This window comes from Schistocerca nitens, chromosome 3 (genome assembly GCF_023898315.1).
Source record: "Schistocerca nitens isolate TAMUIC-IGC-003100 chromosome 3, iqSchNite1.1, whole genome shotgun sequence".
In the NCBI taxonomy this organism is placed as follows: Eukaryota; Metazoa; Arthropoda; class Insecta; order Orthoptera; family Acrididae; genus Schistocerca; species Schistocerca nitens.
The window spans coordinates 194,604,552-194,624,551 of NC_064616.1; the positions used below are offsets into that span (position 1 = coordinate 194,604,552).

Here is a 20,000-nt window from a genome sequence, read left to right on the forward strand (position 1 = left end):
TTTTGTAAAATAAAAGAATGTGATGTACTGTGTATCTCAGAATGTTGGCTTACAAAATATGAAGTAGATTTGTTCATACCTAACGAGTACATTCTGGCAGGTATAATGTGTAGAAACGAGGGAAAAAATGGAGGGGCCATAATATTTATCAGACAATGTATACAATTCTCTAAAATAGGATAGGCCAAAATATTGTAATTGTTAGTTTGTATAGATCTCCAAATGGTGATGTTAACTTATTTTTCGAGAAATTTGAATAGATGATGAGAAAAATCTTAAAACTCAAAACAAATGTAGCGATATGTGGTGGTTTCAACATTGACTTGCTAGACACAGAGGAACTCAACACAAAAACATTCTTAAACCTACTCAAATTATTGAGTCTATATTATACTAACAATAGCCCGACAGATGGAAATGCCTGTTTGGACAATAAGTTAATTTTTCAAGAGACCTATAAAGTGTAAGCATTGCAGAGGAACGTTTTGCAGATCATGGTCCACTGTTCCTAACCTAACAGTAATACACAGTCAGATAACAATTATAAAGTTGCAGATAAGAAGCCAAGCATGACATGGGTTAGAAGTCAGAAAGAAGAATATGTTAAGTTATTCACAGACTTTCTCAGAAAGGTAAACTGGGACTTTGTTTATGAATATGGCACAGACCAATCAACTGTTGAAACTCTATTTAATAATTTGCTTAAGACATATACAGACTTATGATACCCTTGCTCACCAATGAAAAGAAACAGTACTAAACCAAACAGAACAGGTAAAAAGCTTAAATGGTACACTGATGACCTTGCTAGTATCTAGGAAGAGATGCTTTCACTGTACAAAACACATATAAACAATGGCAAATGTGGGACAGAACAAAATGATACTTATTATAAAGACTACCTGAAATGTAAGAAAACATTACGAAGCCAAACAAGCTGCCTATGAAAATTACATAGAAGGAGCCCCAAACAAATGCAAGGCTGCTTGGGATATTGTAAAATAAGAACATAGTTCTACCCAAACACAAGATGTTCTACTTGAGCCAGAAGAGCTCAATAAATATTTTACAACTGCAGTAAATGAATGAAAATCAAAAATTAAACAGCCAGACATATCACCAATTGATATACTTGCTGATCAGCCACCTAAAAGGGCATGAATTTCACTGGGACCCCGTCACACCCACAGATATAATAAATATTGTTAGAAAATTTTCGAACTTGAAAAGCATGGACTACAACTGGCTATCTAGCTACATAAGAAAAAGGACACTACACCTCATTTGCAATCCATTTGGTTTTATTATGAATAAATGATTAGAAATTCATGTTTTCCCTGAACAGGTCAAAATTTCCAAAGTTATACCCATATACAAAAAGGGGGAAAAACAACTTCCTGAAAACTATAGACCAGTGTCTATTGTACCAATCTTCTCCAAAACATTTGAGGCAATGTCCCACAAACAGTTAAGCAACTATTTTGAAAAGTATGACCTTCTCTATAATAGACAGCACTGTTTTCGACAAGGGAAAAATACCACCTCTGCAGTCCTTGAAATAGTTAATCAGCCAGTAACTGCATTTGAAAATAAACAAACAGTCTCACTTTGTGATCTGTGATCCCCTTTGACATCCTACTAGCCAAACTAAAGTATTATGGTATAAATAATACAGAGTTAGAAATAATCAAGTCTTATCTAAATAACAGGAGACAATTTGTGTCAATTCAAAATAGACACTCTTCTATGAATAGTGTCGCATCTGGTGTACCTCAGGGCTCTGTCCTTGGTCCTTTCTTATTCACTGTTGCAATTAATGATTTGCGATCTCATTTTGGGCCTGAGTCAGTTATCTGCTATGCGGATGACACAATGTTAATCAGCACAGATTGAGATTTATCAAAGCTACACCAGAAGTCACAGGACACTTTCACCTTAACACTAAACTGGTTCTCGGCTAACAAACTTCTACGTAATCCAGAGAAAACTCAGCATCAGTAATTGTGACAGGCTAAAGAGGTAGAAGCAAAATCCATAAAACTGCTTTGAATACACATTGATTCCAAACTTAACTGGCAACCCACATCAACCAGGTCTGCAAAAGTTATCAAGGGTGTCCTATCTCACCTGGAAACTTTCTGATCTAGTGAGTAACAATTATCTCAGAACAGCTTATTTTGGACTTTTTCAGTCTCATATATCTTACGGGCTGTTACTATGGGGCCACTCATGTCATGTCAGTGATGTACTACTGATGCAGAAAAAGGTGCTACGAATAATGTGCAAGGGAACACTGCTGTCCCTTATTCATCACGATGAAAATAATGACAGTGATAAATCTTTATATTTATGCATCAATGATATATGCCAAACAGCAAAGAACAGAATTGAACACCAGAGAGAAACAAAGAGAATATTGACATTCCTAGACATGGGCTGACAAAAACAGACAACTCTCACAAAGTGGACTGTTTGAAATTATTTAACAAATTACCACATACTGCACTCAATACACCTTTCAATAATTTTAAAAGTAAACTGCACAAATGGTAAATAGACAATCCATACTAAAGTCTTAGAGAATTCTTGGATACTTGCAACATAGAAATTGAGTTTTAAGTCTACGATTACAATACTGTACAACTGTTTAATGTAACATAAATAATTTGTACTTTTAATGTAAATGCTAACAAACATAGTAACTTCTTATGTATCTTGACATCATTATAAAGCCTATTTCACTACATGTCATCAACGGCAATTAAAGAATCTGACTACACCAGGCAAAAAGGAGGGCCGACATGATATTAGGAGTTTTGAATGACTTTTATCACCTCAGGTACAGAAGTTGGGTCCAGTGTGACCAATGTGTCTGTTTGACAGCAGTAATTTACAAAACCAATGAACTGTGAATGCCACTGATGATGGATTCTACACCCAAACACTGATTTGGCTATTCAACTTTTTAAAATTTTTTTCATAGATGTCCTTTAACAAACATTTACAAGCTACAGAGAACCAAGTATTCGAGGTCTTTACTAATGGCAGCACATGAATCTGAAGTGATTTGAAGGCAACTATCAATGCACAATCATAAATTCATCTGAAATCAATCCAGTTTCCTGAAGCAGTACTGGCGAGACTGGCTTGGAGCCAGTACTTTTCCAAAATAGACCTTGTGTAACCATACTTGCAGTTGCTACTAGATGCACAGATGTAACACTTATTAGTGGTGAACATACCCTTTGCTATATATCAGTATAATCACTTACCTTTTGGCACACACTGTGCACTGGCCATATTCCAGTATTATACTGAGCACTTGATACAGCTTATGCCTAAAATTGCACTAATTACGTACACAATATTTTTGGAACAGCTGTAACATGGAAACAGCACATGCAAAACTTTCAGATGCTGTTCACCTGTTTTTCTTTTTTTATATGGTTTATGTTGTTGGCTCAACAAGCATAGCAATGGTAGTCTCAAGTCTATGTCAGACCATCTGGAAGCAATCATCAAATTACCAATGTCCAAAAGCCTCAAGTAATTGCTATCTTTTAAGGAAAAAGTCAACTACTGTGGCAAATTTATACCCAAGGCAGATCAAATTGCATATCTGCTAAAAATACGTCAGATGTGTGTGAAGTTTGAGTGGTTTGATGCATGTCAGCAGTTGCTGTCTCAAATTAAAAAAAATTAAATTAGCTTTGAATCTGCTCCCTGTCTGGCAATTTTCAACCAAGGCACATGCCTCATGCTAGGGACCAATGTGGCATAATACAGTACTGGTGCTGTGCTGCATATTTGCTGATCTCCTCTTCACAATCATCACCTTCTCATATGGGCTCATTGTTGATATGATGCTGGACCCCTTTGGCAGAGCTGGACCATTTCCCAGTTGGTCACAGTATCACCCAGGTCACTACAATCCTATGTAGCATATAAAGGGCGAGATCTTTACTACAACTGCATATCAGCACTGACAGCAGGTCAGAGACAAACATGCTGTTAAGCATAAGTAATACAATATCGTCTTTTGAGACACACTATTAAACAGCAAACATAATCCTAGATATTAACTCACTGCACTTTATAAATTTCATGACCACATGGCAATACGTAACTTACTGTTATTGTATTAAGCCAATCACTATTCCATACACAGTGCAATGATCTTGTTTTACTATGGATTTGATTTGTATTACTACTCTGACCTGTGTATCAATGTCTTTAGCAGACTTGGCCTGCTATTTAGTTTTTGCTTTCGAACTGGGCTTAACATCCCACAGTTTTGATGTTTGCAGTATCCTCACAGTTTAAAGCAAGTGCCTGAATGCAGTTCCTTCTTAATGTAAATCAATTTTTTTAGTGTTTTACTTACGTGGTATGAAGGTTTTTGACCTTGCATTTGCAAATGCTGTTATAGATCTAGAAGCAGAGTAACATGTAAGTAAAATACAAAAGCCACAAATACCAAAATGTACTAATAATAACATTTTTAGAACAAAATCTGAAATGCACTTACATAACTCTGAATGCTCCAGCACAGCTGAAGCTGCTGAAATGTGGAAAATGCAAGAAATAGAAGTTAAGAAGCTACATGGAGTCTTTCAAAAAGTTTGGGAAACAGAATCAGTACCAGAAGATTGGAAAACAGCATAAATTCATACAACCCACAAAAACGAAATAAAACTGACCCCAACAACAATAAAGGAATCATAGAATGCATGTTTTCACAGCCAGTATTTTCAATACTACTGAATTTGTTTTATGGGCATTACACCACTGTCCAAGGCAGAGAATTATGTCTTGGACCACAGCGCAGTCCCCATAAAACGAATATCAACCATAATTATAGAGGAAATTCCTTCCTTCTACGGACTTACAAAATTCTTTCATGAGCATTACAAAACAGACTGGAAAGCCAGCTGGGTTGACAGTTAGGAGAGTCCTTAGGAGGGTTTAGAAAAGGACAATCCTGTGCAGAAAAAATTTTAAATCTGGAATTTATAATGAGGTATAGAAGAACGAGAGGGAAAAAGCATTTATACAACATCTGCAGACTTCAAAAACGCATATGATTTGACTGAAAGGCTATTAAACACCTTAAAATAGTTTAGGGGTGACATCAACTTAGACAATCATAAAAGACAGACAAACAAATACAAAATGCGAAATTAAATTTTTAGATGAAACCTCACAGGCTTTCAAGACCAAAATTGGTGTAAGTCAAGGAGATGGATTGTCCCCACTGCTGTTCAGTTGTGCACTAGAATAGGTAATCAGGGAATGGAGGGAAAGAACAGAAAAAGAAGGAATTTAAAAAATAAAAATTGGGAGAAAAGGGGATAATCTGAGAATTGATTGATTGGCTTTTGCATATTATCTTACAGTCTTAGCTGCATCTATAGAAGTTGCAACAAGACAGCTTCGAAGCAAGCCATTGTGTATCTTTTGATAAATCAGATCACGAGCATGTGTTGAAAAGTAATGCCTCCACATTTTTTACGTGAAAACTCAGTTTTTTTTAAAACAAAACAAATGTTATTAACATTCTATGTCTTTATTCTTTATGTCTACATATTTGCAGCCCTCTTAAACTAGAGGGCTCCGAATAGTAGCATGTGACATGGAGGTGCTAAATGTAACAATGTCAGAGCATGAGAAACAGCTCACTGTAACTGAGTTTAGAATTCAAAGAGTTCATCCACACTTGAAGCATCCTCTCCTTCAGCATGACAATAGCAGACTACACATGAGCAGTGTGACATCAGCAGCAAGCCGACACCTTCGGTTCACTGTCACTGCTCATCCTCAGTATAGTCCTGACTTGACCCCAACTGATTTTCATCTGTTTCCAGAACTTAAAGAACCCCCTAAAGGACTTCATTTTGATAGTGATGAAGTTGTGCAAGCAGGCGTTAGGTTCTAGTTCCATCAACAAATTCAAACATTCTACAGTGACAGTATCAACAAACTGTTTCTCATTGGGAGAAATGTGTGTGCTGCCTGGGTGACTATGTTGAGAAATAAATATGTAGACATGAAAATAAAGACATAGAATTTTGATAACATTTGTCTTATTTAAAAAGCTTTAAGAGTTTCCACATAAAAAATTCAGAGGCATTACTTTTCAACATGCCCTTGTATATGAGAGCTGCAAAGGAATCTCCAAAACTACATGGAAACCGATTATAGAAGAACAACAAAGCTTACAAAATTTAAATTTCTAGGTGAAATAACACAACCAAATGCTTTGGTCAAAGAAGCTAACTTATCAAGGGCAAAGAAAATGGATGTGGCTTTTCAATTAACAAAAAGTCCATGTAACAAGAGATATATTTCAATAAATGCAGAACTCTGGCACTACAACACTGTCAATAGACCAGGATGCTTTTATGCTTCAGACTGTCTTTCATTAAATACAGCCAAATAATTAGGTGAAATAGAAAAGAAGGAAAGGAAAATAATTAGGAAAAGTGTAGGACTAAAATATGACAATGGGACACAGAAATTAAGAAGCAATAAAGAAGTTTATGAAATTATAGAACCAGTATTAGACACAATGAGGATAAGAAGAGTTGTACTCTATGGAAAACTAAAAAGGCTCCATGAAAAAAGAATTATCTTTTTTCACAGACACCCAAAAATTTAAATCACATGGATCAAAGAACTTAAAGCAGACCTGAGGGAAATGCAAATAATGGAGGCAGAAATTGGAGAAAAGTAAACAATTTCAAAGGCTTCTGCAAGGAAACAAAGAAAAAGACATGTAAAAAATGGACAAAACCAAGAAGAGAAAAACACAGGGAAAGAATGAAAACCTACTGAAAAGAAAAAGGAAGAAAAGAAAGAAAGAAGAAATAAGTTATTTCATGTGGTCCTCAGTAGTCCAAACCAATATAAAACAACAACAACAACAACAACAACAATAATAATAATTATTATTATTATTGTTATTTAGGAATAAGAGATACCATCAAATGACATAGAGACTGAAATTAACTACATCGATGTTCAACATTCTGTGTAATTCTACATACAAGAGGTAAACAATGGAATGTTTTTAAAGCATAAATGAGGATACTTTTAGGTTTACAGCTTATGCTGGCCTGGAAAATATCCCAACTCCTCATTTTCCTGCTTACATACCGAAGTTACTCAATTCATTTTTTCTCTTCCTACTCCAGTCCCTTCTTTTCACAATGTCCCTTCCAAGTAACCTTCCTGTCATTATTCCCTCTTCAGTCCATTGATTACTGCTTTTGCATAGTGTTTCTCCACTTACTCTGTTGGTTGGTACTCATCTTTCCAGTAACTGTAGACACACCCAAGTAAAAGATTTTCATTACTACTACACTTTCACTTACAATTTGACACACAACATTTTCCTTCCTGTACATTTCTCCAATTGCATCTGTTTCTGTCCCCCTTTGCATTCGGACTTTAAATGTGAATAAAATTATGGAAAATACAAGATTGGCCATGAATAAATCACCAATCGCCTAACAGAAGACACACTGAAATTAAATGCACAAACACACACACACACACACACACACACACAAACATAAAATGTGATTCATCCATATAAACATAGTAAGAACATATGATTTGTACCACAATACAAAGTGAAGTAACTTTTATAATCTGACACACACTTATCCATCAGACAGAAAAAAATAAGAATTCCCATGTGACTCTTCTCAATTCAGGAGTATTACCTTTGAGAATCTGTGCAAATAAATTTGCATCATTTTCATCATAAAATGGTGGATAGCCACAGAGTAGAATGTATGAAATTACACCTATACTCCACACATCTACAGCTTTCCCGTAGGGTTTCTGAGCCAGAACTTCAGGAGCTGAAACAAGAACAACAATTATTACAATCTACTTATAATATGATAAATCATATCTTTATACAAGTCCTGCTTAGAAATCAGGTTGAACTTTTTTTGTAATGTAGATGGGCTTTGTGGTGTGCACATACCAGCACCTATCACCACCACTAAAACTGCCACTGTTGGTACACATAGTAGTTATAATACAGTAGCACTAAGGTGGCCTTACTAAGATGTAAACAGGTTTTACATTCTATTTTTGACACTCTCATTTATGAAGTAAAGCAATGGAAACTCCAGGTAGGAATATCAGTAATGTAGGGAAAGATAGATTGCTGGCCTGAGCTGCTGGAAGTGGTGGTCATGTGTGCGTGAGGTGTGCTAGGTGCTATGTATGAATGGTGAGTGTTTCTCTTTTGCTTCTGAAGGCTGTGGCTGAAAGCTTTGTGTAAGTGTCTTTTATTTAATCCGTCTCCAACTTAATATGCCTTCTTTACGGTAACTGTCATTTATAACTTAGACATAAGGATACACAAATTTTCATGTTCCTGAAACTGCAATATGTACATCCAGAAACTGATTTAACAACCTGCTGTCTTTTAGATTAACAGATTAAACCTTCAATTCTCCACATAACTTCTCATTCACCTGGTAATCATCTTTCCTATCAAGAATATGTCTCAATTTAGAACAAAGTGTCCCTAACTATTTCAGTTCAGAATAATTATTATAAAATCCTTAAGAAATTACTTTAGTGGATCAGTGCTTTCTCTTTCTGGCGTTGTTCTCCTTTAATAGGTAATAAATTAAGAAAACTAGTTAATATGTCAAAATGTCAGCATATTCATTAGACATTAAAGAATGGCACTGTTAAACTTGAAGAAAGGTGACAGGGCAGATGCCAGTAATTAAAAAACTGAAACTTCCTGGCAGAGTAAAACTATGTGCCAGACCACGACTCAAACTCAGGACCTTTGCCTTTTACAGGAATGTGCTCTACCAACTGAGCTACCCAAGCATGAATCATGACCAGTCCTCACAGCTTTCCTTATGCCAGTACATCACCTCCTACCTTCTAAACTTTGTAGAAGTCCTCCTGTGAAACAGAGTCATGGCTTAGCTAAAATATGGGAGTGGGGGGGGGGGGTTGTTTCCAGAATGAAGCTTTAACTCTACAGCAGAGTGTGTGCTGATATGAAATTTCCTGGCAAGTTAAAGAGCACTTGCCCATGAAACGCATATTTCCTGAGTTCAATTCTCAGCCTGGCACATAGTTTTAATTTGCCAGAAAGTTTCATATCACTGCACACTCTGCTTCAGACTGAAGGTTTCATTCTCAATTACAAAATTGATTTTCTGTCCCATGGGACAACAAAAAGGTTATCCCAACCCAGGATACTCACCTGCCACCCGCAACTCATGGTGATTGGTTAAGACTGAGTCCAAAGCATGTTCTCAATATGACTGAAGTTGGGGGGAGGGGCTCACAAACACCCTCATATCTGCGCATTATTCATTATACTCTCCTAACAACACAATTGGGGAGTAATGTGGTGGTGCAGGTGAACAAACAGATGTACATATTATCTATCTGCACAATTTGCTACTGAGAGAAAATAACAGACATATCAAAGGCTCCATCTGACTCTTATAAACATGCCCCATGTAAGTTGGATGCACTGCCTGAAGTGATTTTCTATTTACTTTTATCCTGCCATCAACACCTACCAACATGTGCCAGAACTAATGCGCCCCAGGGGTGATATTTTTCCATGCCCCTAGTACCAACTGGAGGTGTCCCTATGTTAATCTCCGTGTTCTGTATTCACTGAAGTCAGAGACAAGCTGTTATTATGTTTCTATATTACTTAAAGCAAATACCAGAATTGTCCCTCTGAAATAAACATAGCCATTTTCCTTCCATGTCCTTCCTCAACCTGAGATTTGGCTCTGTCTCTGGTAGCTTTGTCTTCAACAGGAAGTTAAACTCTAAACAATTTTTTAATAAATATATTAATGGTGCAAATTTACATGATGGTGTGTAAAAAGCACAGAGCCTCCATAATCTCTGAGATGGTGTGTCACATGCACCAGGCACCTAGGGTGTGGCTGCAATCAAGTGAACTGGTACTGCATTCTTATTGCATCATGCACTTAACTTTTGTTTATGGACAGTACAAGGTCTGATACCATCACATCCTTGAGACACACCAAACTGTTCCTTTGCCATTATGTTCTCTCTCTATCTCTCTCTAACATAGCAGCTATCTGTAATTCAACTATTGAAGAATTCATCCTTTCTCTTACCAAATACTGCAATAATAAAAAAGAAACTATCACTAGCTGCTGAATTCTGTGACATGCGGAAAGGAAACAACTGTATAAATCATAATACACTACCTGATGAAAAATGTGAAGCACCCAGAAGAGAGTAGGAAATAAAATGAAACTTCATGAGTTGGGAGGTTATGTGATGTTATTTCAGTGATTACAAAATCAAGTCAAATTTAGAAAGAACTTGGGAATATGAGTATACTTATCAGTATGACATTGCACCTCCTCTGATCTGGATACAGGTACGAATTCTGGGAAGAGTGTTATAGAGTAATTGTATCCTGTCCAGAGGCAAGCGGGGACTTTTGTAACTGGTTCTTAACATCCCTGATGCTGTCACTACAATGGAGTTGATGCCCGAGCTAGTCTGTTCTATTGGGGACAGATCTAGGGATCTTGCTGGCCACAGAAGTAACTCAACATGATGCAGACAGTTCATAGACACACATGTCGTGTGGACAACCATTGTCCTGTTGAAAAATGACACCATGATACTGGTGCATGAGATTTAACATGAGGAAGTAGGATGTCCTTGATGTAATGTTGTGTCACCACAGTTCCCCCAATCACTACCAGCTGTGACCTGAAGTCATAACCAATGGTGCCCCACACCATGACACTAGGAGTAACACCACTGTGCCTCTCCAACACATGTGAAGAATGTCACCACCATTTTTTATGGCAACAGCCATCTTTGGTACTGAAGAACTGTGATTCATCACTGAACACAATGTGACACCATTCCCCAACAGTCCATGCTTCTGGGATGGCTGATACAGGTGTGAAGGGGTTACAGTGTGCTTGGTGAACAATACAGTGATCTTTCCTTGTGACGCTCAGATGTAGTTGACCAGAAACTTGACAATAAGTACACCTGTCCCCACATTCCAATGCAGACCAACACTGGGCCACTGTCACATTAAAATGCCCCACAAATCTTGACATTGCACAATTCAACCATCTGGCAAAATGGAGACCCACAATGAAGCCAATTTCAAACTATCAGATGCTGATATTGCTGCCATGAGTACATGGCATCTACACATCCTTCACAGTGATCATTCAAATATGACGCTGCTCATGCACCTTATACAACTACTAGGTCTGGTAACACCAAACATGAACAACACTAATGCACTCAAGTGGCCGTTCTATCAGTCACAGAGAACTGCAACTCTAATCATATACATGGTATGTACATGTGTGAAGTTTCACTGCCATCTGACCACAACTTTTGGGTACTTAGCTTTTGTTTGCTAGGCAGTGTATTTTGGTAGTAAAATCAAAATTTTATGGAATTCATGTTGTACCAAGCAACTGGTTAATATTATACTTAGCAAAGAAACTGCAGAATTTGTCTGAATTTGAAGGTAGTGTGAGGTGGAGATGTTGGGGTGAAGATCATTGTGAAATTGTGCACCATTTATTTTTGAGTCCACCACTTTTTTCTTGTACAACAGAAGCATCTATACTTGTATATATATTAATCATTGGTGGCTGTTTATGCAGATGAAACTTGTGCTATAGTTTAGAAAGATGTGAGTAAATAATATTTTTAAAATAATTATTGACTACAGTCATGGGAACGGTCCAGTCATTAATTTAGAACAGGACAGTGTACACATTTCTGTACAACAGTGATGACACATATGCAGTACATGGTGAAGTGTTAGTAGGACTTGTCAATATGGTTTGAAATGCAGCACACTGCCTAGCAAGGCACCAATGTGACCGACACACAGGTTGCATCTGCATGCCGGATTAACAACTGTTGATGCTGCACACAGCCTGAGTGTGGTTTTTAGTCAGTTTTACACACCTGCTGACAAGTTTCTCATGTCTGCATTACAGGAAAATTAAAAAAAAATGATAAAACAGGAATCTAAGTTCATTCTGCTGCCCTTGCGTAGTGGATGGGGAAAGATACTTCATACAAACATTAGCAGTTTTCCGATGTATTGCATTCACATAATGAGCAAGGGTGAAGGGTTTATCCATATGCCTCCAAAGGACTCTAATATCTCTTGTATTATTCTCATGATCATTACACGATGTATACAATAGTAGCAGCAGAGTTGTCACACCATCTTCCTTCAACATACACTTTCTAAATTTATCCAACAAAATCTTGTGAGAACAGTGTTTTCTTTCTTCCGAAGATCCCCATTCAGATTCTCTGAGCAACTTTGTTAAACATCTGTATGTGGTTTACCTCTGAATTAATTTAATGTCTAGTTTCATGCTTACTTAACAGGGACTCAAGATACTGGAGCAGTACTCCTAGAATTGCTCACACAAGCTTTTTTACGGCATTTCTCTTATAGATGCAGCACAGTTTTGTCAGCATCCTTCAGCCATAAGAACTTCTTCTGCAAATTCACACACACACACACACACACACACACACACACACACACAGAGAGAGAGAGAGAGAGAGAGAGAGAGAGAGAGAGAGAGAGAGAGAGAGTCACAGTCTGCCCCGGGCCCCAGTCTATTTAAGGCTAGCCAAGCTATGTCCAACCTCAGTTCTCTATGTGTATGGCTACAGCTCTTTGTGTACGTAATTGGTTCTTGCTGAATGTTACTTAAATACTGTGTTTAAGTTGTTCATGGTTCTGTGGAATAAAGCTGTATTCAGTCTACTGGTCATGTTGCACTTGTAAGTAACAACAGGATACTAGAAGGTTATTTCTTTTGTTATTGGCATTATATTTTATTTATCTACATTTAAAGGAAACTTTCATCCTTCATATCAAGTGTAAATTCTGTCCAAGTCTTTCTGCATTCCCTTACAATCATCCAACAATAATATTTTCCTGCAGACAATAGTATCGTAAGTGAAGAATCTGAAAGTGATGCTGAATCTATCTGATAAATTGTTAATGTCTAGTGAAAATATTAGTCAACCAATATAACATACTGGGTTGTACTGATAAAAATAATCATCAAGCTAATGGTACATCTGTCTGATTGTAACTTGGTTATTAGTTGACAACTTGGTGATCTTCATCTGTGTGTCTGTTTGTAAGATATGCTCTGGGAATAAGGCAAACTCTGTTTCACATGAACTCTTTTAATCCATGCACATTCTTTGAGTAAAGCTTTTTTCCATACTGGAACATCATACTTTTTGAGCTTAAAATATTCTCTATGATCCATCTGGATGTTGGAACTATTGACCTGAAATTCTGTGTATTAATTCTCTTAGCTTATTTTTTAAACAAGAGCAATGTGCACACCTTTATAGTCAAACAGAAATATATGTTATGTGAGAGATTCCTTATAAATTCTGATTCCTTATAAATTCTGCTCAGACCCAGCCCCTCGTTTGCTTTGAGTTGTCTTAACTGTTTTTCTATACCAGGTTACTTATTTCAGTATATCTCAATTTAGAATGGATGCAGCATCCAAACACTGGTATGGTTATTTTCTCCTTAGTGGAGGCTATTTCTCTTTCTGTCTTGTTTCACTCAATTTTCTGTGGTATGCCACTTGCACCAGTGGACTCATAACCAATGTCAGAGTAGTTGTTGACAGAACAATATTGTCAACTTGTGCCAAATGTAGCTTGTGATTGTATACAATCTTTTTGGTAGAATTTTAGACTTTTTAATTTTCATGCTACTGTATTCCTTATTCCCTGAAGTTAGCAGAGCAATGTAGAACCAGATTACCTCCATGACACACCTCACTCCCATCCTTGGATCTGCATATGCACATGTCTTAGGGCTTTTTGTTTTCTTCACTTCTCTCCCCTTGCAATACATATTTCTCATTCTTTTTTCCTTCATAATATTCTCATATATTGTAGTCTATCTGTGTAAGCTGCATTCTGGCTTCTGTTTCTACCAGGTTGCTTGTATCTGCTTTGTAATTAGCTTACATGGAAAATGCCCTTTAAATAATGTTTTCCTTTTGGAGTGAAACCACAGCTCTAAACAATAAACACTGTTCCTAGGTTTATCAAACTATTCTCTTTTATGTTTGTTTCATTAATTCTTTCTCTGAGTTATAAGTTTGTTTCAAATACACAATGTTGTCCTTCAATTTTCTTTTTTATGCAGTCCTATATCTATAATTGGTTTCAGGTTAAAAAGCATCTTATGTAATAATAATTAACTGGTGCCTGTGAACATGAAGCATCAAAAGAGTTTAAGATCATAATGCTTAAGACTAAGTGATGTGGTAAACCAAAGGCTCTAAGTGCTGGGTCAGCAGTCAACATTTAACAATATCAGTGCATACTTACCAACATATCCAGGTGTGCCACATGCAGTAGCCATAATTCCAGAATCCTCCATCTTTGATAGTCCAAAGTCACTTATCATAATTTTGCTGTCTTCATCTGGACTGTAGTATAGCAAATTTTCAGGCTGCAACATAACAAACTTTTTATTCTGGATAAGAGATTCTACCATAATGGAATTGTAAAGTGGATTTGAGATAATTACTTTGATATTATAGCAAACATAATACCAATTTTTTAAAGTTATTGTAAGTTACGATGATTTGTATGATTAATGGTAGTACAGTGTCTGAAACTACATCCAGAAAAGCTAAATGACTTTTTTCTGTCTTTACATCATCATCAGTTATTGTTTGCATCCTAAATAAAGGGTGGTAGAAAGGGCAATATTTAGTATGTCGTCAATATTGATATCACAGATGGAGCGTGAGCTCAAGCGGACAGTTGGGGAAGGGACTGGACCACAGGAAGGCTCTAAAATTGCCACTATTATAGTATAAAACATAGTTGGTGCACTAGAAGATGTACCCCAAGAACTGAATTTCACAGGAGGCACAGGGGATTGGTAGTTAGGGTACCTACAAGGTAATCATGAGTACATCTGTTTATAATATTAAAATACTTATAAATGTGAAACATTTTTGAACTTTATAATCCAAAGGTAATCATCATATGATTATACTTAGCCTGAATCTAGCTAAATGATCAACAACCTATGAAATTAAAATTCTATCAAACATTTGGCATTTCTATACACACAAAACTACCCATGTTCAGGAGTTGCTTCATGTTGACCTACCAGTAAGATGAACATTTGCTCTGGAATTTCTTGCATGCATGAAAGTGGACAATAAACAGTCATGAACATTCTGTGGACATATGAAGCCAGCCTCCATCTCCAAGGCCATGTCAATACACAGAACTGCAGACCACCACCAATGGAAAATCCACTTACACATCTATCAGTACCATTTCATTCTGTAAAGGTAGCTGTGGTGTGGGTTGACAGCATCGTTTGTAGTAGGGCCATTTTTTTTTTAATTTTATTTATTTATTTATTTATTTATTTTTTTTGAGGATGTGGTTCCTGTGAGTCCTGTTTTCCATACAGTCACTGGTAAATGCTATGAGAATCTTTATCAAACAATGGAAAATCCAGAATGCAATAATGAAAATATTGTGAAAAGACTGCATTTCACCATATAGTGGACAACTGAGTTGCAGACTGGCATGACAAGAATACTGCTAAACACGTAAGCTTCAGCCAAAAGGCCTTTTTCTGTATTAAAGAACACATACCGACATTCATGCAAACACACCTCACATACACACATGACCACTGTCTCTGGCATCTGAAGCCAGAGTCCTGCATATGTTGTTAATGTTATGTAGACATCACCTATCATCAGTTAAGATGGCAAATAGCACAGCAAATAACAACAGAGAGACCACTGTACAAGCATTCTGAGGATTCTTTAAATGTTTGTGTAGTTGAAGACATGGACCACAGATAGACAGCAATGAGAATAGTATTTCATACAAAATTTGAGATGAAGTGTTTAAAGCCATTTGAGCAACAAAAATGGGAAGGCAGTAGGTTCAGTAGAAATAATGGTAGTTCAATAGAAATTACTAAAGCTGGAGGAAAATTTAGTCAGAAGAAATGCTGCAAAAGTGGAACAATACTTCATGCCTTACATCTTTGTCTGGAATTAATAGATACTGAGGATGTTTTTGTTCTGTTTCTCAAGGGAAGTCAGTACAGACATTGAAACAAAGGTAATGACTCACTCTACATTAATACACTGAAGAACATGCACATCAAGTCTACAGCTTCCATCAAACTTCATCATGATAGTGAGAAATTCAGAACTGTAAGAGGAGTCAGGCAGGATGACCCCATATCAAGAAAAGTATTATCAGCAGTCCTAGAGGAAATTTTCAGATTATTCAGCTGGGAACGTGGAGGAGAAATGTGTTAATGGAACAAAACTGAACCATCTTTGTTTTGCTGATGACATTGTGTAAGAAAATAGTACAAAGTAACAATGAAGTCACAGAAATAGATGTGTTTTTACATTTAAGGCAGTTATAGACAGTTACTGGATGGACAAGAAAATATATAAACAGAGAAAGGAAAAGCAGCCTGGAGGGCCTTTTGGAAAACTAAATCAATTTTCAAAACTAACCTTCTGGTGTCTCTAAAAGGTTACTTTGAAATCATTGTGTATTACCTGTTTTAACCTGTGCCATTGGGACATGAACATTTAATACAAAAACCATCCAAAACCTAATGTTTACTCTGTGAGCAATGGTGAGATGCATCTCAATAATTGCTAGGACAGGAAAAAAAAAAAAAAAAAAAAAAAAAAAAACTGGAGCAGGGAACTGAGTGGAATGTATGTATGTATGTATGTATGTATGTATATATGTATGTAAGTATGGATGTATGATGTAATTATGACCACAATGAACATGAAGTGGAGATGCACAGGACATGTAATCAGGTGAACAAGATAGTTGATGGGCCAACAAAGTAATCTGCTGGATTCCATGATAAAAAAATTGAAGACAATGACCTTATGGAAGTTTGGTAGATGATATTAGAAAATATCCAAAAGCAAAATATAGAGGAGACAGGAGCAGTAGATGACAAGAGGTGGTGGTGGTTTCGTCATATTCAACATACGATTTCAAGCTAATAACACAGAGTAACTTCATTCTCATTTTCATTTAGGGAAATTAATCAAGAAGAATGACGGTACAAAACCAAGAAAATTCTGTTATTCACTCACGAATTATTGTGAATTATGAACATCATATTGCAATCTATGTGACTCATATTTCTTGCATGTAAAATGACTTGTCACATCTGCCTAAATACGTCCAGTGCCTGCCTTAATGCAAATGCCAGCTGATTATTTACAAACACATTTTCACACATCCGAATGAGATGATGTCAGTTGCAGCACAGCTTACACTGGCTCTATGCATAGTATCATCCAAACTGAGATAGTAACAATGCTGACTACATAAAGCTGCTGGCTCCCGTATTACAACCAGAATGGCCACTCCTATACACACTATACACAGGACCTTGGTATACAAAAACATGCTCAACTCATATATGATAAAGCACTGCTGCAGCACATTCCCATGGAGAAGATCATAGAACACTGTGTCTACCAGAATTGTGATATGTTCTGTCTCAAAAATGCCTTTATATCAACTGATATTTTGGGCCTTAGGTATAAGTGAACAATAAAAACTAGCACAGATGGTTGGTTGATTGATTGGGGGTTAAGGTACTAAACAGCAAGGTCATCAGTCCCTCGATCCAAGAGTGGGGCATCCAGAAGTAGAGACATTCACTGAGAATGTCATCTGATCTGTTCAGAAGAGTCATAAGAAATGTCAATAACAAAAGCAAGATGAAGGAGATAGGGAAGTCAGCTGGTGGGTGGCTGCATGTTATAGGAAACATTCCACCCGCGACTGTCCCACCCCTGATCCATTGGAGTTAAGAGTAAAGTGTGACAGAATGGAAAACTGGGTGCAGCAGAAAGGAGGCAAACCACATCTAAAAGCGATTAAAACAGAATAAAAGAGTGATGACAGCTTAGCCTTGTCAAGGAGGCAGGATCAGGGATCTCTCAGACCCAGTTTACAGTGGGAGATTCACCATGCTGAACCACTCTCCCCCTTATCTGGAGGTAGATTAAAACCTTATAACTGAGAATAAAAACGACTTTCACAGACAAAACTGAGAAGCAGTTCAACCATCCGTGAACTGGGTACCAGTATTAGAGGCAATGAATCTGGAAGTACATACTTAGCATGCAGGGCCAAAAGGAAGGAGCATTCCGCCAAGATATGAAAAGGCTCCACAACCACAATGTGATGATGGTTCGTTACACAAAAGAAAAGTCAGAAGACTATAGGTTAGCTTGATATGACCGATGTGGAGATGACATGGGACTATGAATTCCTTCTGGGGGAAGTGCAAGGAAGAGCACCAAGCTGCAGGAGTATCCTTGACTGTGCCAAGTTTATTAGATGGCGCAGTAGCCCACCACACATCTTTTCCATTTCCAAGCAAGCCGTTATCTCATGTGCACCTGCAAACCCGAACCTGAAGTCAGTAAAGCAAATGAAGAGTGAATAAGTGCTCCTCTACCCAAATGGTTGGGCAGTTCATTCCCTGGGATATGCACATGGCTTAAGACCCAGAAAAAGACAACCGAGTAGTCAGCATGATGACAGTCAGTGAGAAGATCACGAATAGCAGAGACCAAAGTGTGGCAAGAATGCCAGTGGTCAACAGCCAGGAGACTGCTCATTGAGTCAGTACACATTAAAACACAGTCAAGGGAGACCCATTTAATAAAATGGAGGGCTCTCCTAATGACTGTCAGCTCTGCTGTGAAAACACAACGTGTTTCTGACAATGAATTTTGTTCCACACTGGCAGGAGATGTAAAATCATGTCCCACCTGATCCACAGTTTTAGAACCATTGATGTAGAAGCTGGCAGAACCTGGGAACTCCTGAAGAACTGGACATAACAGATGTCAAAATATCATGGTACGACCAAGACTTTAGGATCTTGGAAGAGATCAGTCTTAATCCATGGCCTGGGCACCATCCATGATGGGTGTGTAAGAAGACGTGGGGAGCACAGTGCACAGAGGGGGACAGATATCTTGGCAGAGGGAAGCGAGGCGCATTCCAACCAGTAATCTCCCTGAAGACAGGAATCAGGACTATGACACCCCTTGTCTGTAAAGAAAATGGGATACATGGAATGACCAGAGAATTATTGCATGATGACTGCATATTGGAGACTAAGAACTGGTACCATCAAATCTGAAGAACAACGATCCCCACTTCAGAAAGAATACTGTCTATCGAACTAGTTCCAAAGGCACCAGTGACCAGACAAATGCCACAATAGTGGACAGGGTCTAACCGTTTCAAAGCTGAAGGAGCTGCTGAGCAACCATAGTCCAGTTGGGATGAAACCAGGGCCTTGCCAATATGGATAACAGTGGCACAATCTGCACCACATGATGTGTGGGCAAGGAAGCAGAGAACATTAAGTTTCCACAAGCAGTTCAGGTTATGAATATGGGGCAGCCAAGTTGGCTTTATAACAGAAAGGAGTCTCAAGAAACGGGACTGTGTTACATTGTCCAGGTGCTGGGTAGCTAAGTAGAGCTCTGGGTGTAGATGAATTGAGGTACGACGGCAGAAATGCATTACCCTCGTTTTCGTAGGAGGGAATTGGAAACTGTGGGAAAGAGCTCACACAGAGGCCCACTGGATGGCACCTCTGAGCTGGTGTTCAGCAGAGGCTACCGAGTGGGAGCTGCACCAGCCGCAAAAATCGTCGACATACAATGCAGTCGTGCCCAGCGACCCAACAGATGCCACAGCCTATTGATGACGATAAGGAAGAGAGTGACACTCAACACAGAGCCCTGTGGGACGCCGTTTTCTTGGTCCTGTAGCGAGATGAGTGAAATGCCTAGCGGGATACGAACTGACGAATAAAAATTGATAGGGGGTCTTCA

General features: G+C 37.8%; 1 protein-coding gene across 1 annotated transcript in view; it reads right to left on the minus strand.

Annotated features, from left to right (window-relative positions):
- The window catches only part of LOC126249144 (calcium/calmodulin-dependent protein kinase type 1-like), a 481,462-nt gene that overhangs the window by 46,564 nt on the left and 414,898 nt on the right, over window positions 1–20,000 (minus strand). Inside the window, exons 4-5 of the mRNA XM_049950797.1 lie at window positions 14,431–14,554; window positions 7,728–7,868 (exon numbers count right to left, since the gene is read on the minus strand). Of these exons, the coding sequence (XP_049806754.1) occupies window positions 7,728–7,868; window positions 14,431–14,554 (265 nt within the window). The remainder of the gene's footprint in view (window positions 1–7,727; window positions 7,869–14,430; window positions 14,555–20,000) is intronic.